We start from the raw sequence: 23,844 nt of genomic DNA, 5'->3' as shown, positions 1-23,844 counted from the left end.
CCCCAAATGACAGAAACTTGCAACAGCAATTACATGGCTTTCTCAGGTTGGAGTAGAGCATCCCTGTCCTATAAGACAACTCAGTAGAGGAAATTGCATGGAGGTACAGCACATGCTTAGCAGGATAATCTTTTTATGCTCAAACTTTAACTCTCAAATCCAAACATGATCTATCTCATTTAAATCTCGGCAGACTTCCAAACAAAATGACAGAAGTACTCACTTTAGCAACCTCTCACAGAAAAAAAATTAAGTGCATTTTGTTCTAAAATGATAGGACTTTTTTGCCCATGCTCATTCTTGAAAAGTTTTTCACTGCATTAATTGAAGCCTAAACCACATACTTGGCATCAGAAGCTTCAGGTAGTTCTTCAAAGTTAAAACAGCAGAAGAGGCCATTTAGTGGAATACATAATGCAAACTTCATCACAAGCTATATCAGAGCTATTTAAAATATAAATGATAGTACAGCACATTCCAGAGATCCTATCTACAGCTTTGCATTACATAATTCATCTATTTCTACAGAAACACACCCATACTCTGAATGACTGAAAAAGGATTTCAATTCACACACTAGAAATACAAGGATTACTGGTACCATGTTAATAGTGCATTTCTTTTCAGTGTCATAGAGTTTAGTACCAGATACTACAGTCAAAGATAACATCACCTCTGCCAGCCTGCATACAAAGTCACTCTTTTAATTTTGTTTCATGGTTTATCTCATACATTTTAAAGGAGAACCACCTCCTAGTAAAAAACACAAAACACCCCACAGAAACATTCCTCCTTGCCCTTCCCCCTCTCTCTCCACCCCTGCTAACAATCTCCATGCCTCCACTAAGCTAAGATGTATTTCAACTTCAAATACAGGATATCAAAATGGAACTGAGATTACGCCTCGACTACACACCAGCTTACACTACTGCTTCCAGCACTAATTGCCAGAACTATATTCCACCCAAGCAGATGAGCCATCACTCATCAAATCCCAGCCATGCACCACTGGTAATGATATATAGCTGAGGCTACATTACCAGAAGGGAAATAAAATTTTAACACATACTGCGTTGAACAGGAGCAGAAAAGTTTCTTTTTTTCTCTCCATTTAACATTCCAGACCTGTTTTTATAAGTGTTGAGTACAAAAGCAGCCAAAACCTGAAACTGCCTTTAAGGCTTCTATTTTCTGTCTCTTTCTCTCCGACTCTTCTTGTTCACCTGTTCTCACATACTGGCTGCAGGAGGAATTTTTTTTTTTTAAATCATCTTTGAAGGATAAACAAAAAAAGCAAAAGGTAAATAGGCAATCCCATCCTGCCACTAGATCTGCAGAACAAGTGGTAAGGAGCTTGACTGCTTTCAACTACATTGCACTGTGGGAAAAAACAAAAACAAACCAAAATGAAACTCAAATGAACACACACAAAAAAAAAAAAACAAAAAACAAACAAACAAAAAAAAAACACCAAAAACCAACACCACAGAAGAACATTGGGAGTCCTCTCTGGGGTCCTCTGACACTTTCAGAACTCATTTCAATGTGATTTTCCTACAGAGCATGGGACCACACTATCACACCATAAAGTATTCTTAAAAGTACCAGAAAGAACTCTAGGTAAAAGTCCATAATGCACCATACAATGTAGTGAAGAACTAGAAATACAACCAGTAACATTAGTTATAATTACTATTCAAAACAGCCTGGATGCATGGTGGATACATTTCAGCTTAACAGGGAAAGTTTACATGAGTAATATTCTATTAGTTTCCTTCATTACTGTGGCCAGCATCAAATGAAAACATCTTAGCTGATACATTATTCAGCTTTGAGAAGTAGCAGCCTTGATTCCTCTAAAAACTTTGAAAAAAAACAGTTTAACACTGAACTGCGAATTGCAGCTGTGCACTTCAAAAGGAGACTGAACACTGGGAGCTTTCTACTCCATTTTGGTGTCTCCCAAGATCCCCCAATTCCTCTTCAAGGAACAAATTTTTAAAAATAAATAAATAAATAAACAAACCCACCCCAAAATTTTTGGGAATAATTACTGTCACCCACAACATCTCTCCGGTAGGTCAGTACTGAAATTAAAGTGAAACATGAAGATACTGCTGCCTGCATGATGAAGCATCTCTCATCACCTCCTTACAACATCCTATACTGGGATGAGATCCTAAATTAAAGTTTTTAGTGATATCAATATAGAAGGACATTCTGCAATGGAATTAAGAGACCAGTGTATTTAAGCAACCTGCTTCTCTTATTTACTACGACTTCACTAAATTACTTCAAAATTGTGAACCAGACAGTTTGCATTGGAGAAACCTGCTAAAACTTACCTTTTTCTGCCAAAAGTCAGTGAACTGACTTTTGTTCTCTCAGAGAAGTAGCAGCAATTAGCAAAACTAGAAAGTAAATTCAGTTTCCTATCTCCTTCCATTCCTTTTCCATTCTTGCAAAAAAAGTAATTAAAAGACAACTCTAATTTTACAGATTCACACCCTGACCTTAACAAACAAACAGCTCTAAGTAAACAATCCTTTCTTTATTAAATAATATGCTTCCAACACTATTCTACATCTAGTTAAGAACACGAAAGATGGAAAGTTGCAAAAGAGAAGATGTTTTTTGGTTTTTTGTTTTTAAAAACACCTCAATGAAATACCAAGAACAAGAACAAAACTGGACTTTAAGATGTTCATAAAGTTTTCTCAAAAGACATTACCTCTCATTTTAACTGATTTTAGCCCACAGTCAAACGCACAGATCAATTCCTTAATTTGAGAATGACTAGAGGCCCTACCTAAAATCTTCATTAATGATAAATGTTACGGTATGTTATTTACTAGACAGACTGGAAACAGCTTTACAAATTCAGTCAACAAAGCAAAACAGAAGCTAAACTATGAACAGTAAGGCTGCAGTAAACAATACCTCTAAAACTACAAAATGTTAATATAGACTGAGACTTTACAGGATGACTGGCATAAAAAATGTAGCAGATTAAATCCAATGCTACACAAAAGTAAATTGAGTAGGGAAAAACGTGCTAATACATAATGCTAAGGTTCAACAGGAACAATTCAAAATAAAGTGTACATCATTCTGAGTAGGATAACAAAGACATTCAAAAAACAATTAATATTAGGACCTCTAAAAAACAGAACTGAAAATAAGAAACAGAATATGCTTAAAATAAAACAATGGTTGTCATTACTGAGTAAGCGAGCAGCACGGAAGACGCAAGTATTAATGAATGAGAAAGCCAAAAAGACAGACTGCCTTCATTGCAGTTTATGATAACATCAAGACTTTTTTGTACTGTGCACTGTAGAAAATAGCTTGCTTCATCTTAAGAAAAAGCTTTCTGAAAGCTTAAAATGTAGGTATCAGTAAGGGGAAGTAGAAAAATGAGGTGGAAGTAGACAGCATAATGTATCTGGTTACAAGCACAGACCTAAAAAAAACAGTTCAGTGAAAAGATAAAGAAGACAAGAACAGATGAATGGCATAAAGAAAGCAACCCAAGCCAATTTCCCTTGTTAAAATTCAAGGTGAAAACCACAGTGGATCAAACGAAGGCTGCAAAAGGAAACTCATTCTGATAAACTACAGACAATACTGCCAAACTGCAAGCACAACTTCATGCAACTACAGAGGGTAAACACCAAGGTAATCACTGTTATTGGAAATAGGCCAATAGGTGCAAAAGTGCACCACACACACAGAGAAATGGCAAAAAAAAAAAGTTAGAACAGGCATTTTCTCTGTGTTGATACATGCATAATACAAACCAAAACCAAACCAGTAGGAAAAAATTAACTTGAAAATCAATCTGCACCAGTGTTTGAAGACAGAGCATTAATCATGAGCTGCACTGAAAGTAAAATGCTACTACTGGTAGTTTTGTTACACCTTACCATAATTGTAACACATGTCACAACTCATTTTTAAGATGATATTAAATTATTTTGGTTTTCAGGTTTTATGTTCATTTGATTTTCATCTGAAACTTAGCAAAGGTGAATGGCAATACAGAAGCCTAAGTCTACACAGACATTTAACCAACAGGAAGAAAGAACTATGGAAAAAAAGTTAATGATAACCAAATGGAAGATGCAAAGAACAGTGACAATGAGTTGTATGAAATTATTCCTCTTCTTTTTTAAGAAGAAAAAAATTTGCATAGTTAAAAAAGCAACACACCACTCATTCTAAAAAAAAGCTGCCTATCTTAGGAAAGTTGTAAAAAATAGATTAAAAAATGACAATACAAGAAAGTTCACAACTCTGGAAGAAGGAAACTACATATCCCAAACTATGCACAGAAGTACAAAAGTAATTAGATATTCGGACCATTAATCCAAAAGTCAGGTTTGCTACACCAATTCTCATTTCTCTGAAGGGTAAGAAGAGTTACTAATCATAACAACACACTGCTGAAGAATGAAGTTTCTCCTCTCACCTCTCACACCAGCTTTGTCTTAGTAGGCTAATTCAACTCACTAACCAGCAAAAGACTATTCTTAGTCATTTTCTGGTTTGCTTGATTAGCTTTCTTCCAGGTTACTGACCTGAAACAGATCACTGAAGAATTCACTGAATACTAGAATTAGCAAAAAGAAACAAGGACACCAACAAGAATCTACTTTTTGCATCATCAAACTGCTAAATTACTTCAAAACTATCTTCCATAACTTTTCTCCAAGGTAATTCCAGTAATTAAAACAAAAACAGGTCCTAAAGCTATTGTTGCAGTAAAGAAGTCAGACGTTCTTTTTCTATTAATTCAGTAAACACATTCCAATTTAATCTCTATTCTACACCTGTACTTAGTCTTTCCTAGTTCAATAGATGCCTTTGAATGCTTTCAGACAGAAGGCAATAAAAAGCAAAGGAATGGGGTAAAAGTTACACCAGCTAACTCTGGATGCCTGTATCTGCACTTGTTAATGTGTTCATTTCAATCTACTGCAGTCTTAGAACATCAGCGTAACAAGATTATAAATGCCACTGCACATTTCTCAAGCAAATTAGGCCACAACTTTCCACGATCAGAAAATGCAGAAATTTATGTTGAGAATGTATTCTATAGGAACTTTATACTGTATTTTCTACAGAAAAATAAAAATAATCCAATATGGTAACTGACTGTCAAGAACTTGCCAACCATTCATTTTATATTGCTACAAATCTACACTTTCAGTAAAGGAATACAGATGAGTTACTCAATAACTACAGACAGATGTGGGACAGACTTCCAACAACTACCAAAATCAGGCTCAACTGTTTTCATCACACAGTGACTTAATAACCCTTATGTCTTCTGTAAATAGGAGTATTTACCTCTTAGGAAGCTTTACAGAGAAAAAAAGTAGTAATAATTTTAAAAAGCAAAAAATTAGTAAAATCTATCAGAAACTAGTAACAGGTTTGATTTTCTAAAGGGCATAACAAAATTAAATCACAAACAAGAATTACCAGCTCATATTTCATATACCTGCTACAAAAAGTCTTCATGTTGCCCAAGAAATTAGGCCATATTTTACCTTAGGGATCATATAACCAAGAAAATCATTCTAACAGAGATCTTACTTCTGATGTCACTTAAGAGGAGAAACTGGACCAATGAAATATTTGAAGGAATAACCTTAACAGATGCCACACCTGATGTCTTAAGTGTTCCTATTCTTTTCATCTTGAAGTCTGTGTCAAAATCCAATGCTACTCATCCTTACTGCCACCTGAATGATCACCTCTCAAAGCACTCAAAAGGGCAGTCCCAAAGTATTGTAGTGAGGACATTCAGTTCAGTGTCCAATTCAAGTACCTATTTCTGAATTAGTTATCTGCAATTCTTTCTGTGAACAGATGACAGGCATACCATCTCTTATCATGCTTCTCAAACAACACTCTGTCTTCTCTTTTGGATACAGTGCTCACCATACATGGGAATCATATTTGTACATTCAGCTCGTAGCTATCATATAGGAAGAGCATCACCATTTGGCACTACTAAATATAAGGGGTTAAGATTTGCTGAAATGCATCAGTACCAACAAGTTTGAAAAAATGCTGTGCTGCTATCAGAAATTATGTTAACATACTGCTAGAGAGTTACAGTAGGACTTCAAGACCAGTTCAATTTTTAGGGAACTGCTTCAATGCAAATAGTCTTCAAATACAAGGCTATGTGGTTTTTAAATCTCCTATCACATTAGGGTTAAATCTGGCATAAGGGGAAATCCGTGAGGCAGTTGCTAAGTTTCAATTAATTACACATATTAGGTCCTGCTTTCTACTAGCAGCAAGTATCAAGGCATATTTGCCATCAAAGCAAATAAAAGGAACAAATTTTTTCCAAATTACTTGCTGTGTAAAGTTTAAGCAGAAAGGTCAAACTTTTTTTTTCATTTTATTAAAAAAAAAACAATGCTACACTGTAACTAGTTCTTAAATAAAGGAAGACTAAAGTGTCATCCATCTGAACTAAACAGCCCAAGCAAAATACCCTGCAATTCCTGTGTTCTCCTCAATGTCGAAATGGGTGGATAAATTTAAAGCCTGCTCTCTCAGGAGTTGCTTTATAGGCAATTTTCTCCCAGTATCAAGGTCTGCAATTTCCATTTGGCTGCCAGTTTGCGATTAAATTCATCACCTTTATTATAAAAATGTGCTGCACTGCACGGCCTGCTGCACAAGAATCGTAAGGAAGACATTTTTCACAGCTAACAGCAGCATCATTCCAAGGCAGCCATCACATCCATTCAGACATTAGCATCTCCAATGTAATGTAAGGACCTATCGCTCACCTGAAAAAGCCCTAACAGCAGGTATACCTCACAGGAACTTCTTCACAGCTGCTACCTTTACTTCAACTTTTTCAGTTCCAGCCACCATTGTACCTCCTGGGTTAAGTGGTTCTAAAAGTCAGCGGTTTAAAAACAAAGTGGTGACATTAAACTCGCCTACTCGCATTAATCAAAGCATTTCTAAGAATAAAATCTGTCCTCATACTGACTGCACCTTCACATACACCTTGCATGCCTTACTAAAATACATTTTTGACCAAGCATTCTATATGAATTTTTGTTACATGCATTTCCTTTCCATACTAGAGTGTCCCTTTCTTTCCTGCACTTTTTTCAGAAATTTCCCCTGTTTTTTCCTGCCTCCATATGATGTATTTTCTCTTAAAAGTTTTTGGACAAGCCTGAAAAATACTCATTAAAAAAAACATTTAATACTTGTTATGCTACATGTTTTAAGGTCCTCCTCTGATAACTAAAAGGAAAAGCTCAATCTTCACTTTGCTTTTTATAAATGCTACATGAGCTAAGTAGGATGCAATACAAAATTTGTAGCTCAAAAAAAATAAATTATACTTCTTGGAAGAACAGAGCAGCAAAGTGAAAGCTACCAACAGGAGTAAGAGCTAAGTAAAAGCCACACACCAAATCTATGAAGCACAGCAGTTCAATTCATATTGGTTTGGACTTCATTGAATAAAAGACTTTAAAGTGCAGTAAAACAATAAAAGATAATATGTAATAAGTAATTAAAAATATTACCCTTTATCATTCACCCAAAAAAGAAGCACAAAAATGTCATTCTAGTGTGTGAAACAGCTGTACTGGTCACACTGAAAGGTAATCAAATTGTATTAGAGGTAACCAATCTATATGCACAGCATGATGATTTCACACGTTAGCTTATTTAAGTCTTACTCTGTTACCTTAACTAATGGTGTACTTCAAAAGGTGCATTTTCACCATGTGGACCAGTTTTCAAAAATATTTTGTAATCAGATAAGTAAACAGTATCTCATGCAAAGCTGATGTATCTCAACAATCAATCTTCTTAAGTCATTTCAATTTATGTGGCCACATTAAATGAAGACAATATTCCAAAGAATGTTGTTCTGTTCAACACTTACATGCCTTTGGAAAATGCAAGAAAAATATGTCAAACCATAAATCTCTGATACCTAGCTGTCAGAAGTTTAAAAGTTTAGTAAACTATGGGCACATACAAAAAATTACTAAACCTGGCACAACTGAGATGTTTTGCATTGTACCAGATGGGTCCCATGAAATGAAATGAAAGTGCCATCTAGACTTCAGGGACTAATAAAAATTACACACTGCATGGCATTAGCATCACTGTAAATTAGAGAAATCACCTGAGAAGCCATTTGGTGAACATTAACTCATTCAAATTCAAAATTAAACAATCAAAGGCTCTTTAGTCCTATTTGCCTACAAAATTAACTTAAATTGCAGCAAAAACTGGGAAACATTTGTTCGTATTTCAGAATAATACCAAAAACTCCCTTATGGCAATTAAAAAAAAAGGTATCTTGTCACACTGTAACTAATTGGTTTCCACTGCAATGCAGCATAGAAAGCAGATTTCAACTCAACTTTACTGAAAACAATAGCTTGGTATTTGCAAGCTGAAGTTCCGATCATTTCACAGCCCAGTGCATTCAACAGTTGGCACAACAAGTTCCGGGACTATTAGATGAAATTATCAACCAGATAAGATAACGCAGCATTTACCTCCTGCCATTACAGCAAAAATTGAGACTGGAGCTTCTCTAACTGAAACTACGATGAAAGAAGGATTACTGTTTTGTCACAATCTGTAGAATTAACTAAAACATGTTTTGTTATAAAGGCAGGTGCCTCTGCAACATGCCAATAAATATCAGATAACAGGCAATAACCAGCACCAAAAAAAAAATCCACGTGCAAGTTTGCATTATTACATGCACCATGTTCCATAAGTAAATTTCAATGTTGCATTTTATGAAATGTAAATATGAATTCTGTTTCCTGCTGAAAATAAAAATCTGCTTACATTACTTATTGAAACCAGATAGTTTTATAAAAAAAAAAAAAAAAAAAAAAAACCAAAAAAAAAAACACCTTAAGAGTAAAGATTTATAATGCTGGAGTTTCTAATGTACATGTTCTTCATCCACAAAGAAAACATTTTAGCTCACTGAAGTACAGTAGATTCTCCCCCTCCACCCCTCTGGCTTTACACTTCAGCAAAAAAACCCTGGTACATAACTTCTAATTCCATTAGAAAAAATAAGTAATTCTAATAATATTAAATCTTGCCCATAGAGACAACATTTATAACTCACTAAATGCTCCTACTACTGTAAGGGAGAGGTATTGACAAGTGCCAGGAGCACAAAAGGGGCTGGGGGGGAAGGGAGAGAGCACAGGAGATAGAGTGTACTCATGCCTATATACACACATGGTAGAAACAGACAGAGAATATTAAAACAAAACTAATATTTATTTTAACAGTCTGGTAGCCAAGATCTCTGTTACTTGCATAATTAGAATGTTGAAGATAATGTAAGTTTTTATGGAGTAGCTACAGAATCATCAGTTTTCTCTTTAGCTGACAAACAAACTCCATGAAGAACAGTCTCTTTTAGGAACAAAGTTGAAAAAAAGTGCAACTCACCATAGAAACTATACATCCAACACTTGAACTGAACACTAAATTTAATTCAAGTAAATTTTTAGCATAATTTGACAGGCTTCTAACACAGCATAGATTTCCTTTACACTAGTTCCATCTATCTCTTAAATGCACCAGAAAAGATCTTAAAAATTAAGAGTTTATATTCAGGACTGATCTAAAGAACAGACTTACTACATTAGCAGGGCCAGTACCTTGACTACTATGTATTAAACATGTTATAAGTTCTTTTGTAAGTTCTTTTTTTCCCAAGCTCATTTATCACTAATTCTAAACAAGTTCTAATGGGGGGGTGGGGAAGGGGGCAGCAAATAACCTGAAACATTTATTGAAATATTTACAGCTAAAGGTACTCGAGCATCTGGAACTGGCTTTAATACCCTTGTTCACAAATGACAACAGTGTGGCTATTTTAATGGTATTTAAATTGAAAGGTCCACATGCCTTAAAGACAGTTACCTGCTGAAATTATTCTATAATATTAGCCTACCAATTTGAGTTTAGTAGGTTACATCTCTTATACGTATTTTTGGTAATTAACATCTTAATATTTTGGAGCTCCAGTGCTGCAAATTGGACTCTAAAGATTAATATAATTGGATTTTCTATATCTCAGCTGGGGAAAGCATCATCATACTCACTAGCTCAGTAAATATATAACATCAGGAAGTCTCCTAAAAAAAGAATAAATGCAGACAGGTGAAAGTTTCAGTTCACATAATGGTGAACACAATTTTATTTTGTGACCTCATTGAAGTTTCTTGTTTCAAATTTTTACTTCAGTCCATGGCCAAGACAATTACTATAATGCAAATGCCCTTAAATCAGTGGTCTTCAAGCTCTTTCACTTACATGAAGAGGTTCCAAAAAAAAAAGTGAAGACTCAGTGTAGCCTATTTGAATCTCCCAATAACAGATTTCCTTTTTCTTTGTTATCTGCAGCAACTCTTCATATGCAGTGAGCCTGCAAACAGTAGATTGAAGAACACCATTCTGGTAACTTATATTGCTTTTCACTTAGCCCCATTAACTTTGCTAACGAAAAAGATGCTGTCTACTTCAGAGAGAAAGCGGTCTCAAAGGTCTCACGTCAAAGACTATTTTGTTTTCATGCAATTTTCAAATACAACCTCTTCAGTTTAGGAAAAAAATCTCTTTGATGTTACTTTCTGTGCCACTGACTGCACAGTTTCGCTGATGGTACTGCAAAATGAAATATGCCTGCTTTGTAATTCTTTGTTATGTCAGAAAAGGTATGGGCAAGGAATGGCTTGAGTGGCGCACTGTGACAAGCACAAGAAATAGCAGATTGTGTTGGAAAATGACACTACTTGCAGAGGAAATCTTGATTAGACTGTACCAAGATTAACTTCAATACAAGTATCTCTATCTCTCTTAGGTGTAATGTATAATCTCAAAACTTTTGAAAGCTAAGTAAATCGTTGTATTATTTTTTAAATTAGTAACAGTTTCTGAGCAAAAAGACACATCAGAGCTCAAGAAAATATGATTTTTCTGTTCCTTTCACATAATGATCTAATTTAGCAGTTTCAAAACCAACGTATAATAAAATTTTGCAGTTACTTAGACAGTAATGTGTTTTTAAAATGTACTGTGTCCTTTCCATTGATTTTTTCATTATACCAACATTGATAGGTGCATACTATTGCACCCATATTTGTGGCATTTAGTTTAACATTAATTAGCTCAAGAGCCTGGAAATAATCCAGATTTCATTCCTAGCAATATTTATTCCTTCACTTTCCATGGTGGGGGGGAGCTCCAACTTTCCATGGGGGGAGGGTGTGGGAAAAGATAAAAGTTTATAGCAGCACAAGTTTTTTTCAACCATATTACATCCTATGAAAAACTATTCACCCATGACTAGACTAAGAAAAAAGCTCCTTAAATGTTACTGCTTTATTAGTATCCTTTTATCTGAAATTTAAGACTAAGAGCATACAGTAAAAGTTTGAAGGAGACATCACAATATACTTCTGATTATTTACTAACACATTTTAGTTATTAACAACTGTTGAAAACTTCAATCAGCAGCCCAGATGCTCAATCCAGAAAAATGTACTAGAAATGCAGTTTAATCTGTGCAGCAATTTATGCTATAATATACCATTACACTATACTAGTTATGACTGCTATACAACATACTGGAATATTTGATTCAGATTTCAATACTGAATTGTGCTCAGGGCTCAGAAAGCCTGTACATACAGGTTTAGTAACCTAGAGTCAGTCAGCAGGCAGAAAAAAATCCATATGAAGAGCCCTAATAAAGTAAAAGCTTGAATATTATTATTTTAAACTGTTCTCTATGTACCAAGTGTTCAACAATTTCACATAATAAAAAGCAGTCAAAAACAATTCTAGTACAAACCATACTAAATGGGATTAGAAAGACCTGTGCCCATGACAAAAAACACTTAGTTATGCTATTAGGCAGATAGAAGAAAATCCTCCCTCAAATTCCCAGCTATTTTCTTTATCCTGGAGGAGAAAAAATTAAAACTGAAAGTAATCAGTAATTGAAGGAAAAAAGTTGTGAGATCTAAGAAAGGCCAACACAGAACTTGCGGGAAAATTAAGTTCAGAATAAACTAAATAGGTCTCAAAGTTAATTTATCCCAATTTTTGAAGCCAAATAAGGTTGCTGAGACTGCAAAGATCAGGAGAAGTCGACAAGTGTGTCTTCGAAACATAACTCACGTTTATCAATACTAAAGACTGATGTAAATCTTTTTCGATGAATGAAAAACCAGCTGTCCATCTGTCATTTTAAGCTGCTGAATTTAGTAACCTTTTTGGATTGTAGAAGGGACGTGTCTCCCTTTTATTCAGCCGAGCACAAATGTGTGGTCCCTCCTCACTTAATTACTCCACACACACCTTAACACCAACTGCCATCCCTCAACAGCCCAGCAGTGGCTGGAGCAGCCATCTCCTGCAGCATCCATCTCTCTCCAATTCATCATCTTCAGCTTTCTTGCTGACACTCCTCAGAGCTGCCTGGCTGATGAATTGCTCTGTTATTCATCCCATGTTAATCCCAGGCTGACGCAAGAATACCTTGCTGAAGACACTTAACAGTATTAAAACTCAGCACTACCAAGTGCCCCCAGCGTGCATTAAACCTCCCATTTGGAACCAACGTGATTCCTCATGAATAGTTATGAATAACATACAGTTACTAAATCAATAGGCACTACGTTTATGTACCCCACCACCTACAGACAGAGCTTCCACACAATCCCTTGTTTCCCTGGAAGCTACACCCAAATTATCTGAAGTTGGAAATACTTTGATCCATACACAATTTAACTTCAATAACCCTATAATTAAGAAGATTTAGGGAAGTTTTTCCCCTCCTCCCCCTCAAAATGTCAGTATATATCTTAAATGCCACAGGTCTCTAAAAAATTTTTTGAAGTTCGTAACTTCAATAAGCTTTTCTCAAGAAAGCAAATTATACTTTTTCTCCCTTCTAAGACAGATTTGATCTTCAGGTAATTTTTTTCTGGTTTTTCTTTTTTTTTCATAAAGGATTATGCTAGTCTTGTCAGAAAAAAACCAAAATTTATCCAGAGAATGAACCCAAAACCACGGCCAGAAATTTCAAAATATTACTCCAATCTCTGTAAACTTGTTATTAGAACAGCCAAATATAATTCCCTTCTAAACACAATTACAGTACTGATTTTATACCTGAGATACTAAAGTATCACTCTGTTTTAATACACATATAATCCATCTTTCTGACAGAATCTTCGTTAGAATTCATTTCTGATCCCTACCCCATCATCTGTGCTCAGATTTTGTTCAACTCTATTTGCGCACAAAGTTGACATAACTACATGAAAAGTGGGAACAAAAGAACGTGCATAACAAGTCTTGCTTGAGGTTGATTCAGAGGCAGTATCAGATTTCCATAAAAGCCTCAAGTGATTTAAAGCAGCAGTAATTCCCTCGTAAACTGACTGTATATGAGCCTCTCTGACTATACTTATCTTTACAGATGATAAGATACTTAAGCAATTAAAGAACTATCAACAACTTGTCTCTACCAATGTCTGACACACACCACGTTCTCACTGCACAGCCAATCTTCACAGCAAAAACATCACACTTTAAACAAGACAGCTGGGCCTATTACAGCATTTTAACCTTCAACTTTAACACACAAACCAACTGTTACGGGAACACGCCTGACAACAGATTGTACATGTAGTATTTAGGCAAAGTTATTTTGTAAGTTTGGGCGGGGGTTGACGACTGTGACAACTTTCTGAGAAATTGTCCATGTTGTTTTATGCCAGAGGGGTGCAGCTCGTGCTCTTTCAAATTAAGACAAACTGAAACTAACTAAAAGCAGTATGATCAGCAACACTGTTCAAAAGCAAACAGCATCGGGTCACAGAATGCTTTTCTTGTGTTCTCCTCCTCCTCCTCGCTGTTCCTGCAAAGAAACCTAAGATATTCACAGCAAAGAGAAGTGGATTTGGCCTGCTCTGCATCTAAAAATTGAAGATGGTGCATCAGCTTTTAATATAATTATTTGCAGGTTTTTAGATTAAGCTGCATTGAGAAGAATATTAACTGATTTGCTACTGCTTCAAAGTCTGATAAATAAATGATATTATGCAACATGAGCTGAATATTTTAGTTCAGCTGCCACTTAAACTTATGAAGCACAACATTAGGGTTGTATCAATACTTGTGCTAGCAGAGCCGTTGCTTATTTCTTAAAATTTCAGGCACCTACACATTAATGAAAAAAATATACTGTACCTAGGAAAGGACATTTTGACCAACTAATGGCTACAGAGATTTCTAAATCAGTTCTTTAATCGGAATTAGAAAAAAACCCACGTAGGCTCATTATTTCAACAGCCAAAAGGTTTAAAGAATTCAGCAAAGTCTGACTTCCATCTAGTGTCAGCTAGTCTGCAAATAAGCACATCCTTAAAATTCTGAATGGACCAGATGCACAATCAGTTGACATCAATTAGGAGCTTCAGACTTTTAAGTAAATGTTTAAGCAAACGCATTTCCCTCCCCAAGGCACTGCTCTACATCTTTAGTATCGAGCCACCCCAGCCACGGTGCCAACACAGCTGCTCTGAGATCACACACGGGAGTGAGATCACAGCTCTGATCCATCTGAAAAGAAAGCCAGCACCACACAAAAAACAAACTCAAAAAAACCCTGACTGGTACAGAATATCAGCTGACCTTTTAAGCCAGAAACTGATCCAGCAGATAAGAGTATAAAATACTGTATTATCTTTCCCTGCCTCTGCTCTGACATCAGCAGCCACTCTGATGCATAACTCCCTAGATTACCTAAAAGTAACTTCCCAACAAATAACAAGATCTTAATTGTTGATGTTTTAATTGTTAAAACATCAACATTTGTAAGGCAATACACCACTGAAGTGTTAACTGTCCCAACCATTCATACCCTCAGACTTCACACAAACTGCTTTATGGTTTATCCTTTTTAATAATCCTGAGGACCTTCCCGCACGGGCATTTCCTGGAGCACCGTATTTACAGTACAAAGTATCAAAACCTTGCTCTGGTACCCCTTGTGCTGGAAATACAGAAAATCCCTCCAACTACAGAATGGAGTAAAGTAAAAGTACTCAAGTGCAGCTGCAAAACAGTCAAAAATATTTTTAAAAGCAACTAAAAAAATTGACTTCCAAGGTGCTACTCAACTATGCACCACCAAAAACATTAAAACATCAATAGCTACTTACTGCCATTTCCCTTCAAGAGAATGATTTTTTGCATTGAACTGAAAAACAAAATTTACTATTTGACACCAAGTATATTAAAAAAATCAATTCTCAAATGAAAAGTAACTGAAAAGGTATTTTCAATTTCTACTCACTATTTCAAACCACAAGAATAAAATAAATAAAAAACCCTGCTAGCATTACCACACTCATTCCAGCCACTAACATTGTTATAATAACAGCAGAGATCAAAAAAAGCTGCAACTTCTAGTGCCAAACTCAGGCAACAGAGGTTTCAGTAACACAACTCCAACTTGCGCTGTCTTGTTGTTCACAGACACTCAACTAGTCTGCAAATTTCTAATGCAAGCAAGAATAACACAGTGGAGAACAGCTCTGCTAATGAAGCCAGATATTATTTCTCTTTAATGTTGTCACAGCTGTTTTGTTCATTCATGCATAAATTGTCTCAAAAAATTTAACCTCTGCTATTAAAAAGCTAACTCCACTTCTATTAAATGTTTCCAAGAAAAACAACCAAAAGAAACACAAACCTGAACATTACTTCAGCTGCACTGCACAGGGTTATACAGGATATTGTCTGAAGTCAAAAGTAAAAATGCTGCCGAACTTTCAGCAATCCCACTCTTTGTCTTAGCAAAGCAAAAGTATATAATTCAGAGTACAAACGTTACACTTATTTGTTTCAGGATTCAAACAGTAATTTCAATGTCCCACACAGAACCCTCTTGCTAGCAAGCCACAGCCATAGCTTGTGTGGTACTTCTACTGACCTAACCAACTATATATATAGTGAGATTAAAAACACTCGCAGTTTTACTGTTCCTACTAGTTTTCTTAGCACTGGGTTATTAAATTTCAATGAAATGTCAAAATCAACAAAAGATTTTCATAGTCTGCATTCTGACTAAAATAAATAGAGAAAAATTCGCACTTGGGAGTTACGTTTCAATAAAGACAAGGGTCAGTGAATGAGGGCATTTCATTAGTTCACAGCTTTCCTGGCAAGGCATTTCCCCCATCTTCCCCCCTCCCACCCCCAACATTCCATATAAGCAGTCAAATATAAACCATCAGTTTCCATGGCAGACTCCTGCTGTACTTCAATCAGCCTGAGCTGTCAGGACAGTCTGGTAATTAACATTAACACAGGTCTATCCTGTCAGCCACACAAATATCCATATCAGCATCTAATAATACATCTAATTAATAGGATACCAGCATCAGCGTGCATTCTCAAAAATGGAGAACACTTCATGGTTACAGACAATAATTAAAGACAATTCAGACATACTTTTGCTTTTCTAACAAAGTCTACACAATTCAAACCACTGTAAGCATCCCCTTCCTGACCTGGCATTGTATACTGTATTAAGAGGAAAAAAAGTTTTAATCTAAGAATGACTGAAACAGATAACTGGTCAAAAACAGTCCTAACCCACAAAAGTGACCATCCATTTCATGTCTAGCCTTCCCTTCACATCCACAGCACTAATCCAACATCAGCAACTTCCTTCTATCTGTTGATGCACATAAACTTCATTTTCATAACCAGGACAATTCTAAGTGTTCTCTTAGAGTCTACAGAGTTTTTCTCAGTTGGTGGTGGTCAGTTTAGGGGTTTTTTTCCCATTTTACTGTAATATTAATGAACACACCTCCAGTTCTTTCCCTTGTGTGTCACAAAAGTGCTGCATGTCATTCCCGGATCTAATCTGCACTTGGTCAGTTGTTTCTAACCATAGCAAGGGATTTTTATATGACACCAGTTATTTTAGAAATGACTGCGTTCAATTTCAAAGGAGGAAAGGGCAACTCAATTCCATCCTTCATGAACGAGCTGCACTAAACAAAAAAGATAAATTCGAGCAGGCCTCTCCCAGATTAACAAGTCAGCTGCTCCCGTACAGAACTAAGTCTACTGTGATTACTCTTATTTAAAAAAAAAATAAATTAAAAAAATCCAAAGACAGATATTTTAACAATCAATTATTGGTAAGCAACAGCGAACAAATCACTTTCAAAGTGTGCGCTTAGAAGAACTGTTTTACTAACTTAAAACTCCTATCAGTTAAAAACTACCTTTTTTTATTTACATGCCAGGTGACTGCAATCCTATAAATCCTGCAGATATGGCTCCAAAAATAACGCATTTTAAAAAGAACTGAACTGTTGCAGTTTTAAATATTTTTCCACAAGCCAAACAAAAGGCCACACTGTTTCCTAAGTGCAATGGAGCTTTTGGTTCGGCATTATAAGAGGCTGTGCCAAGGTATTAAAGCCGCTCCCTCCCCCCGCCAAAAAATAACCAAACACCCACACCTCAAAATAGCTCTTACAAGGTTTCTGAATACAAGTTCTAGAAGCATTGCAACCTTGTTATTACAACACATTCATAAATCAGAAAAACACCTCAGACCATTAAATTTTAAGAGATAATTAAAGAACCGAATTCAAAAGAGTACTAATGATAAACAGCATACAAACAATACTCAACGCTCTTGTGGCATGCTGCTTTGACAATTTTAACATTAATACACCAAGTTTAAAAATTAGTCTGAGACTCTCTGGGCATACACCTTTTGCAAGGCCTTTATCCCAAAGAATATTCATCTCTGGATACTGCATTAAGAAGCACATCTTTTAATGATTTAATGGGGGTCTATTGCAAGATCTGATGCAACTGAAAAAACTGACATGCTAATGCAGCCAGTGTCCCTCCATCAAATGTGACAAGTCAGCAAAAGCCGAGCTAAGCACAGGCTACATTTACATAATCACAAACAATAAGGTCATGTACAAAAGTAACTAGATAACTTCCCAGGGAGAACTCATTTACAACACCAGAACACAGTTCTTCAGCCCGACTTCACGCAGACATTTTGGTTAATACAACCAGACTGACGCAAAAACTGCACTCTTGGGCACTAAGCTCTCCAAGTTCACTTTTCTCAGTGAGAAAACTAAACACAGAGAGAAACATTCACGAAAAATTTATCCTCGTATTGCCTACTTGGATGTTTTTACACTAGCTTTGTTATACCTGGCAGACAGAAAGAGGCAGCTTATTTGACATAAAATTGGATTTATTTCCAATAGCCAGATGCATGGTTTACTTTACATTTTAAGTTAGACATGCTTTTAAGTCACCTTCAACAGAGTTTTGAAGGGGAGATGTAAGTTTTTGAGGTACCGGTTTACCAAGTAAAAAATTGATTCTTAATAAAGTCCACTTCAATCTCTCTATGAAAACAGTTCAGACCACAGTCTGATCTGTGTATATTCCAATCAGGTGCAAGAGTTTAAGCACTTACAGGTTATAGAAAACAAAATGTAAATTTAAAAATGAGACTGCTCAAATATTTTAGGCACTTTAGTTCATAGTGTGCTGAAAGAATACAACTGAAGTACCTCATTAATTTCAATCTGCCAACATGCTACTGAAGAGTTTGAAATGTCTAATGCAGTTTTTAAAAACAGTGCCAAGAAAACAGGTACAACTCCATTCACTGTCCACAAAGGGGAGCATTAAAATATACAAGTTGTAAAAAAAAAAAAAAATCTAACTTAACATCATAAAAGTCAGTATCTCAAAAGCTTATGCAAAAAAAAAAAAAATTTAAAAAAAAAATCAGGCCACATTTGATGGCGCAAACAATTACAGGAAATACAGCCTATTCCACATTCAGGAAAAGCCCTCTCTTCCCACAGGTTTGCACTAGTCTGATAAAAACAATTCAGCTTCCTAGTTATTATGATGTGCTCTTTAAACATCCTTGCTAATCCACAGAAGCCTTATTTACACACAAGTTAAAAGGACACATATGGAAAAATAACTGTAACCTAAACAAAACTAACTTTCACATTTTATGAAAGTAGTTATTTAAGGAAAAAGAAAAGGTTTCCTCAACACAGTTCTTACATTTAAGCTAATCTTCAAAACCAAAATGCTGCAAGACAGAGACTTATTTACTAAGTTAAGCACTAAAATTTTGCAAGATCAAAAAGTAGGATTGAATTCAGCAATGAAAACATGCTTTGGATAATACACACAGGATAGAAATGGCCCCCCAAAAAGCAGATGTACATTCTGTAACCTAACCAGATTAGATGTACTGTTCACCTAAACCCACAGGTCTCTATCTCTTGCTGATACAATTACAAGAAGTAATCACAGCAGAAGCCTATTTGAGTTCTGCTTTTAAATACCGGCATGTAACAATAAATAAATAATAATTAAAAAAACTACCCTAACATTCCAGTAGGGAAAGCAATCCCACCTTTTATTTGTTTGAATTCTTAGGGTTGTGACTTTATTTCTTCATTTTTATCAGTACACAAAATAAAAGACAATGGCTGATCATAATATTATTCTTCTCAAGCATAAACAAAACCTTCAGGAAAATGGTTGTATTATAATTTAAAAATAAAACCGCACCTACCTAAAGCACACAACAACAAACTAGAAGAAGCAAATCAAATTGCAGGGGGCAAAGAGGGAATGTGAACCCTGTAACTTTATTTTTAGATTATATATACCTATATATATATATATATATATATATATATATATATACACTCACTTGCCCCAAATACTTGGTATTCTCAAGGGTGCCGGGAAACAACTGACAAAGCCACGAAATAATGCACTTTTCAGTAAGCACATTAAATCCTGCAGACTTCTGCAGCAAACCTGTAGTTCAGTACCACTAAACCCTTCTGCTGGAAGATGTCAGTGGAACATACAGTCCAAGATATTTAACTCAGCCCCCCAAAGGTAACCAGGATCGGTGTTTTACAGGGAAGCAGTTGTTCCAACTTCTCAACTGTCCAGGGCTACTGCCTATTCCACCTATCTAATACTGCCTGTAAGCACACAATACCTGGAGGTCCATGCAAATACAGATACCTGCACAAATCCACAAGTATTTTGTCATTCTTTGGCGTCTTCTACCAGATTTGATAAAATTTACTGCCCGAGTCAATAGTGGTGCTGGCAGACTCACGCCTCAGAAAAAAAAATAACTGGCGCCCCTTAGTGTTCGAATTCTGAAGTCTTGAAGCAATTTACTAGATTTGCATGAAACTTTTTTTTTCAACATTCCAAAAAGTTTTCTGCCTCCACAATACTTCCACCCAATTGCCAACGTAAACAGGAAAAGCAGAAAAGCTTAAAGGGATAGCAGGCTTCTTCCAGAGACCATTTAGGAACACAGATTGCATTTTATTTGCTTTTCTTTTGAAGAAGAGAGTGAAGAACAGTTCCGACAGAGTCCTTAAACTTTGTCAGCAAGTGTCTCCAGAGCCCTCGTTTTGGAACTCCAATACTTTGCAAACAGACTTCCAGAGTTTTCAGTATTTCAAAATATATACAAGATAGAAATACTTTGAGAATTCCTTTTTCAGTGTCCTTTTCACACCGGGAAATGTTTTTCTTCCTTTTGTTCTCTGAAAACAAAAAAACAGCTTCAGGCCTCCTCTGGCCAAATACATAAAGTTGAAGAGATTCAGGAATTTAAAAATCCGTTATCAGGCTTCTGGAAGGCTCATTTGTGCTATAAATGAGTTTTCTGGGTCGAGTTTCTTCTCCATGTTTACTGTAAATCTAACTATTCTGAGGAGGTTGTTCACTGCGGTGACCAAGAATGTAAGTTCTAAATAGTTTTGCTTTTCACGTCCACGTTTGCACCAATATAAATTCAAACTCCTCCAAGTGTCTTGAAAATAAAAATAGACTCTCCCATTATAATGCTTCCCACAATCCATATTTCAGTGTGTTTGGCTTTTTTTAAACTCCTCTATCATTTATTTCAGAAGGTAGCATTTTCTCGACATGCTATTTTTGTGTCGTACTACAATCGCTATCTCATTTTTACAGTCTTGGCAGAGGGCGGGGAGTTGTTCTACCAAATATAACCAGTTCTTTCATCTTCCGAGGTCAACAACTTCCCAAACTTCTTTCAGCCAGGAGGAATACATCCGCAAACAAGGACTCTAACTCAGAATCTCCAAAATCAGTACTTCACACTAAGAATCCCAACAAGTTGAAACCGTATAAATAATTTATGGACATACCATATTCTACAACGCTACCAAATACCATTAAACAAACAGGTCTAACTCTCCACAAAGTCTAGGTTTAAAGTCATAGGAAAGGAAATGCCTACGAGAAGAAAAACAAATCTGTGAAGCCGAGTACAAGGCGAATTAAAAATACTAAAAGAATAAGTGTTTCACCTCATTTTTGATACACAGCCGGTCTGTTGCTGTAGTGGGAAAACGTATGGGACACAGGAAGTTCCCAAGTCGCACTTTTTTATTTTCTAGAACGTTATTATTTATTTGTGAAAACCTTAAACCAAGTTATTAGGGATAAATCTGGGTATGGAGGGGCCTCGGGCCGTGCCAGGAGCGGGGCCGGGGGGACCTTTGGCAGGAGCGGCCCAGGCCATTTCGTAATCCTTTTTGTCTCTCCCCCTTCACTAAACTCACACGTAGGAGCCTTTCGAGTGAAGTTTCTTTAAAAGGTAAGGCCAGCCCAGAGAGGGATTTGCTCTCTTCCCTCGCGATATAGGAAAATCGTAATTAGTTTGTGGCCCGTCCGGGGTGGGGGGAGATGTGGAGCTGAGGGAAGGCGGAGGGGGCTGAGCTCTTCGTCATTCAAGCCCGGGCAGCTTCCAGAAGAGCCAAATCTCGAAACCAAACACCCCCCGGCGGGGCCCGGGGCCGGAGCGCTCCCAGGACCCCCGTGTCCCCGGCAGGACCCCCGTGTGTGTCCCCGCCGCCCATGCGGGCAGGGAGGAGGGATGGAGGGACTGAGGGAGGGGAGCGCCCGCCGCCCGCCAGCCCTTCCCCTCCTCCCTGCCTTCCCCCAGAGCGCATTCCTGAGCTCCTCTCCTCGCTCCCTCCCCTCCGTGCCGTAGTTACCCTTCCCCCGGTTTAAGGAGATAGTGCGGAAAAGGGTAAAAAGGAAAGGGAAAAAAAAAATCAAAAAAGGAAATAAAGGGGGTAAACCCTCCTCGGGGGCCGGGGCTGCTCTCCTCGCGCGGCTCCCGAGTGCCCCGGCCCGGCGCGGCGGGGCCAGGGCGGGGAGAGCCCGCACTTCCCCTTTGTTTTCGGCCCCAGCCGGGCCGGGAGCGTGCGGGGAGCGGCGGGAGAGCGGAACAGGCCCCGGGCCGTCCCCGCCGGGCCCCAGCGGGATCCCCGGGCCGGGGGAGGCAGCGCAGGGCAGGGCAGGGCGGCGGGGCGGGGGACGGGGCGCCGGGCCAGCGCTTTTACCTTCGTCCAGCAGCCTCTCCAGGTGGTTGAAGATCCCGCAGAAGTTGGGGAGGCTGCTCATCAGCTTCTTGTCGTTCATCAGCTGCATCAGGTAATCGGGGCTCGGCTTCGGCTTCTCCTTGGTTTCCATTTCCCCCACCATATTCCAAGCCCGCGCAGAGACGGCTCGGGCCGCGGCAGCAGCTCTGCCCTGCCCAGCGAGGGACGGCGGCTCGGGGCGCCCGCGGGATCCGGGCGGGAGGGAGCGCTGGGGGAGGGGAGGGGGCGGGGAGGGGAGCTTCCCCGAGGAAGGAGGAGAAGGAGGAGGATTCAAATCCGGAGACAAACGCAGACCCGCCGCTGAGTCCCAGGGACCGAACAAAAAAAAAAAAAAAAAGAAAAAAAAAAAAAAAAAAAAAAAGAGGAAACTCGGTAGAAACCCCCGTGCGGGCTGCGCCCTCCTCTCCGGGCACAAGGAGCCGCCGCCGCCTCTCGGTGCCGCCGCCGCTTCCCCGCTCCGGGCGCCCTCGGCCGGCGCAGTCCTCGGCGTGTCCCCCCTCCTCCTCCTCCTCCTGCTGCTGCTGCTGCTCCTCCCGCGCACACCCGCCGAGCCCGGCTCTCCTCCCGGCGCTGCCCTGGCTCCGGCGGGGGAGGGAGGGAGGGAGGGAGGGGACAAGCGGGGCGCTGCTGGCGCGGCCGCCGCTTCCAGGGGCCGCCGCCGGTGTCTCCCCGCTGTTGCCGCCGCCGCCGCTGTTGTTGCCGCCGCGCTGCGCCTGGCGAGTGTCCTCCTCCTCCTCCTCTCCGCCTCCCGCCCGCCCGCCCTCCCGCCGCCGCTGCTGCTGCTGCCGCTGCCGCCGCCGCCTGTAGCTGCCGAGTCTCAGCCCCGCCGCCGCCTCCTCACTTCTCCTCAGTTCGCTCCGGAGTTCGCTTCAGTTCAGGCTGCGCTGGCAGCAGCGGCGGCGGCGGCAGAGGGGAGGGGCGGGGCCGGGCCGCGGGGGCGGGACACGCCGGGGGCGGGGCCGGGGGCGGGGCCAGCGCTGTGGCGGCGGCGGCGGCAGCGCCGCTTGGCGGAGCCACGGCCGTCCCTCCCTCCCTCCTTCCCTCCCTCTCTCCTTCCCTCCCTTCCGCTCCGGGGGCCCGGGGCGGCGGCGGGGGGACAGCCGGCTTCCCGTGCGGAACTCTCCCAAACAAAGTGGCGCCGCGGCAGCTCCAGGGCGGGGGCGCCTCACGCGCGCTCCGCTCCCGGAGGCGGGAAGAGCCCAGGGCGCGCTCCCGCCGCCCCGCGCGGCCCCGGTGTCGCGTG

At 39.0% G+C, this 23,844-nt stretch overlaps 1 protein-coding gene across 9 annotated transcripts in view; it reads right to left on the bottom strand.

The window, feature by feature from the left end:
- Positions 1 to 22,704, bottom strand: part of QKI (QKI, KH domain containing RNA binding) — a gene marked incomplete at its 5' end in the record, with an annotated part of 142,902 nt that extends 120,198 nt beyond the window's left edge. For all 9 annotated transcript variants that reach the window (XR_014589497.1, XR_014589498.1, XM_083856561.1 and 6 more), the window contains one exon: positions 22,563 to 22,704. Coding sequence is in view for 7 of the 9 variants with exons in the window: in XM_083856561.1 (XP_083712687.1) it covers positions 22,563 to 22,704 (142 nt within the window). The remainder of the gene's footprint in view (positions 1 to 22,562) is intronic.
- Positions 22,705 to 23,844: the final 1,140 nt, after the last annotated feature.

The sequence above is a fragment of the Zosterops lateralis genome (genome assembly GCF_965231275.1).
Source record: "Zosterops lateralis genome assembly, chromosome: 3".
NCBI classification, from domain to species: Eukaryota; Metazoa; Chordata; class Aves; order Passeriformes; family Zosteropidae; genus Zosterops; species Zosterops lateralis.
This window is presented reverse-complemented; position numbering and strand designations above follow the sequence as displayed.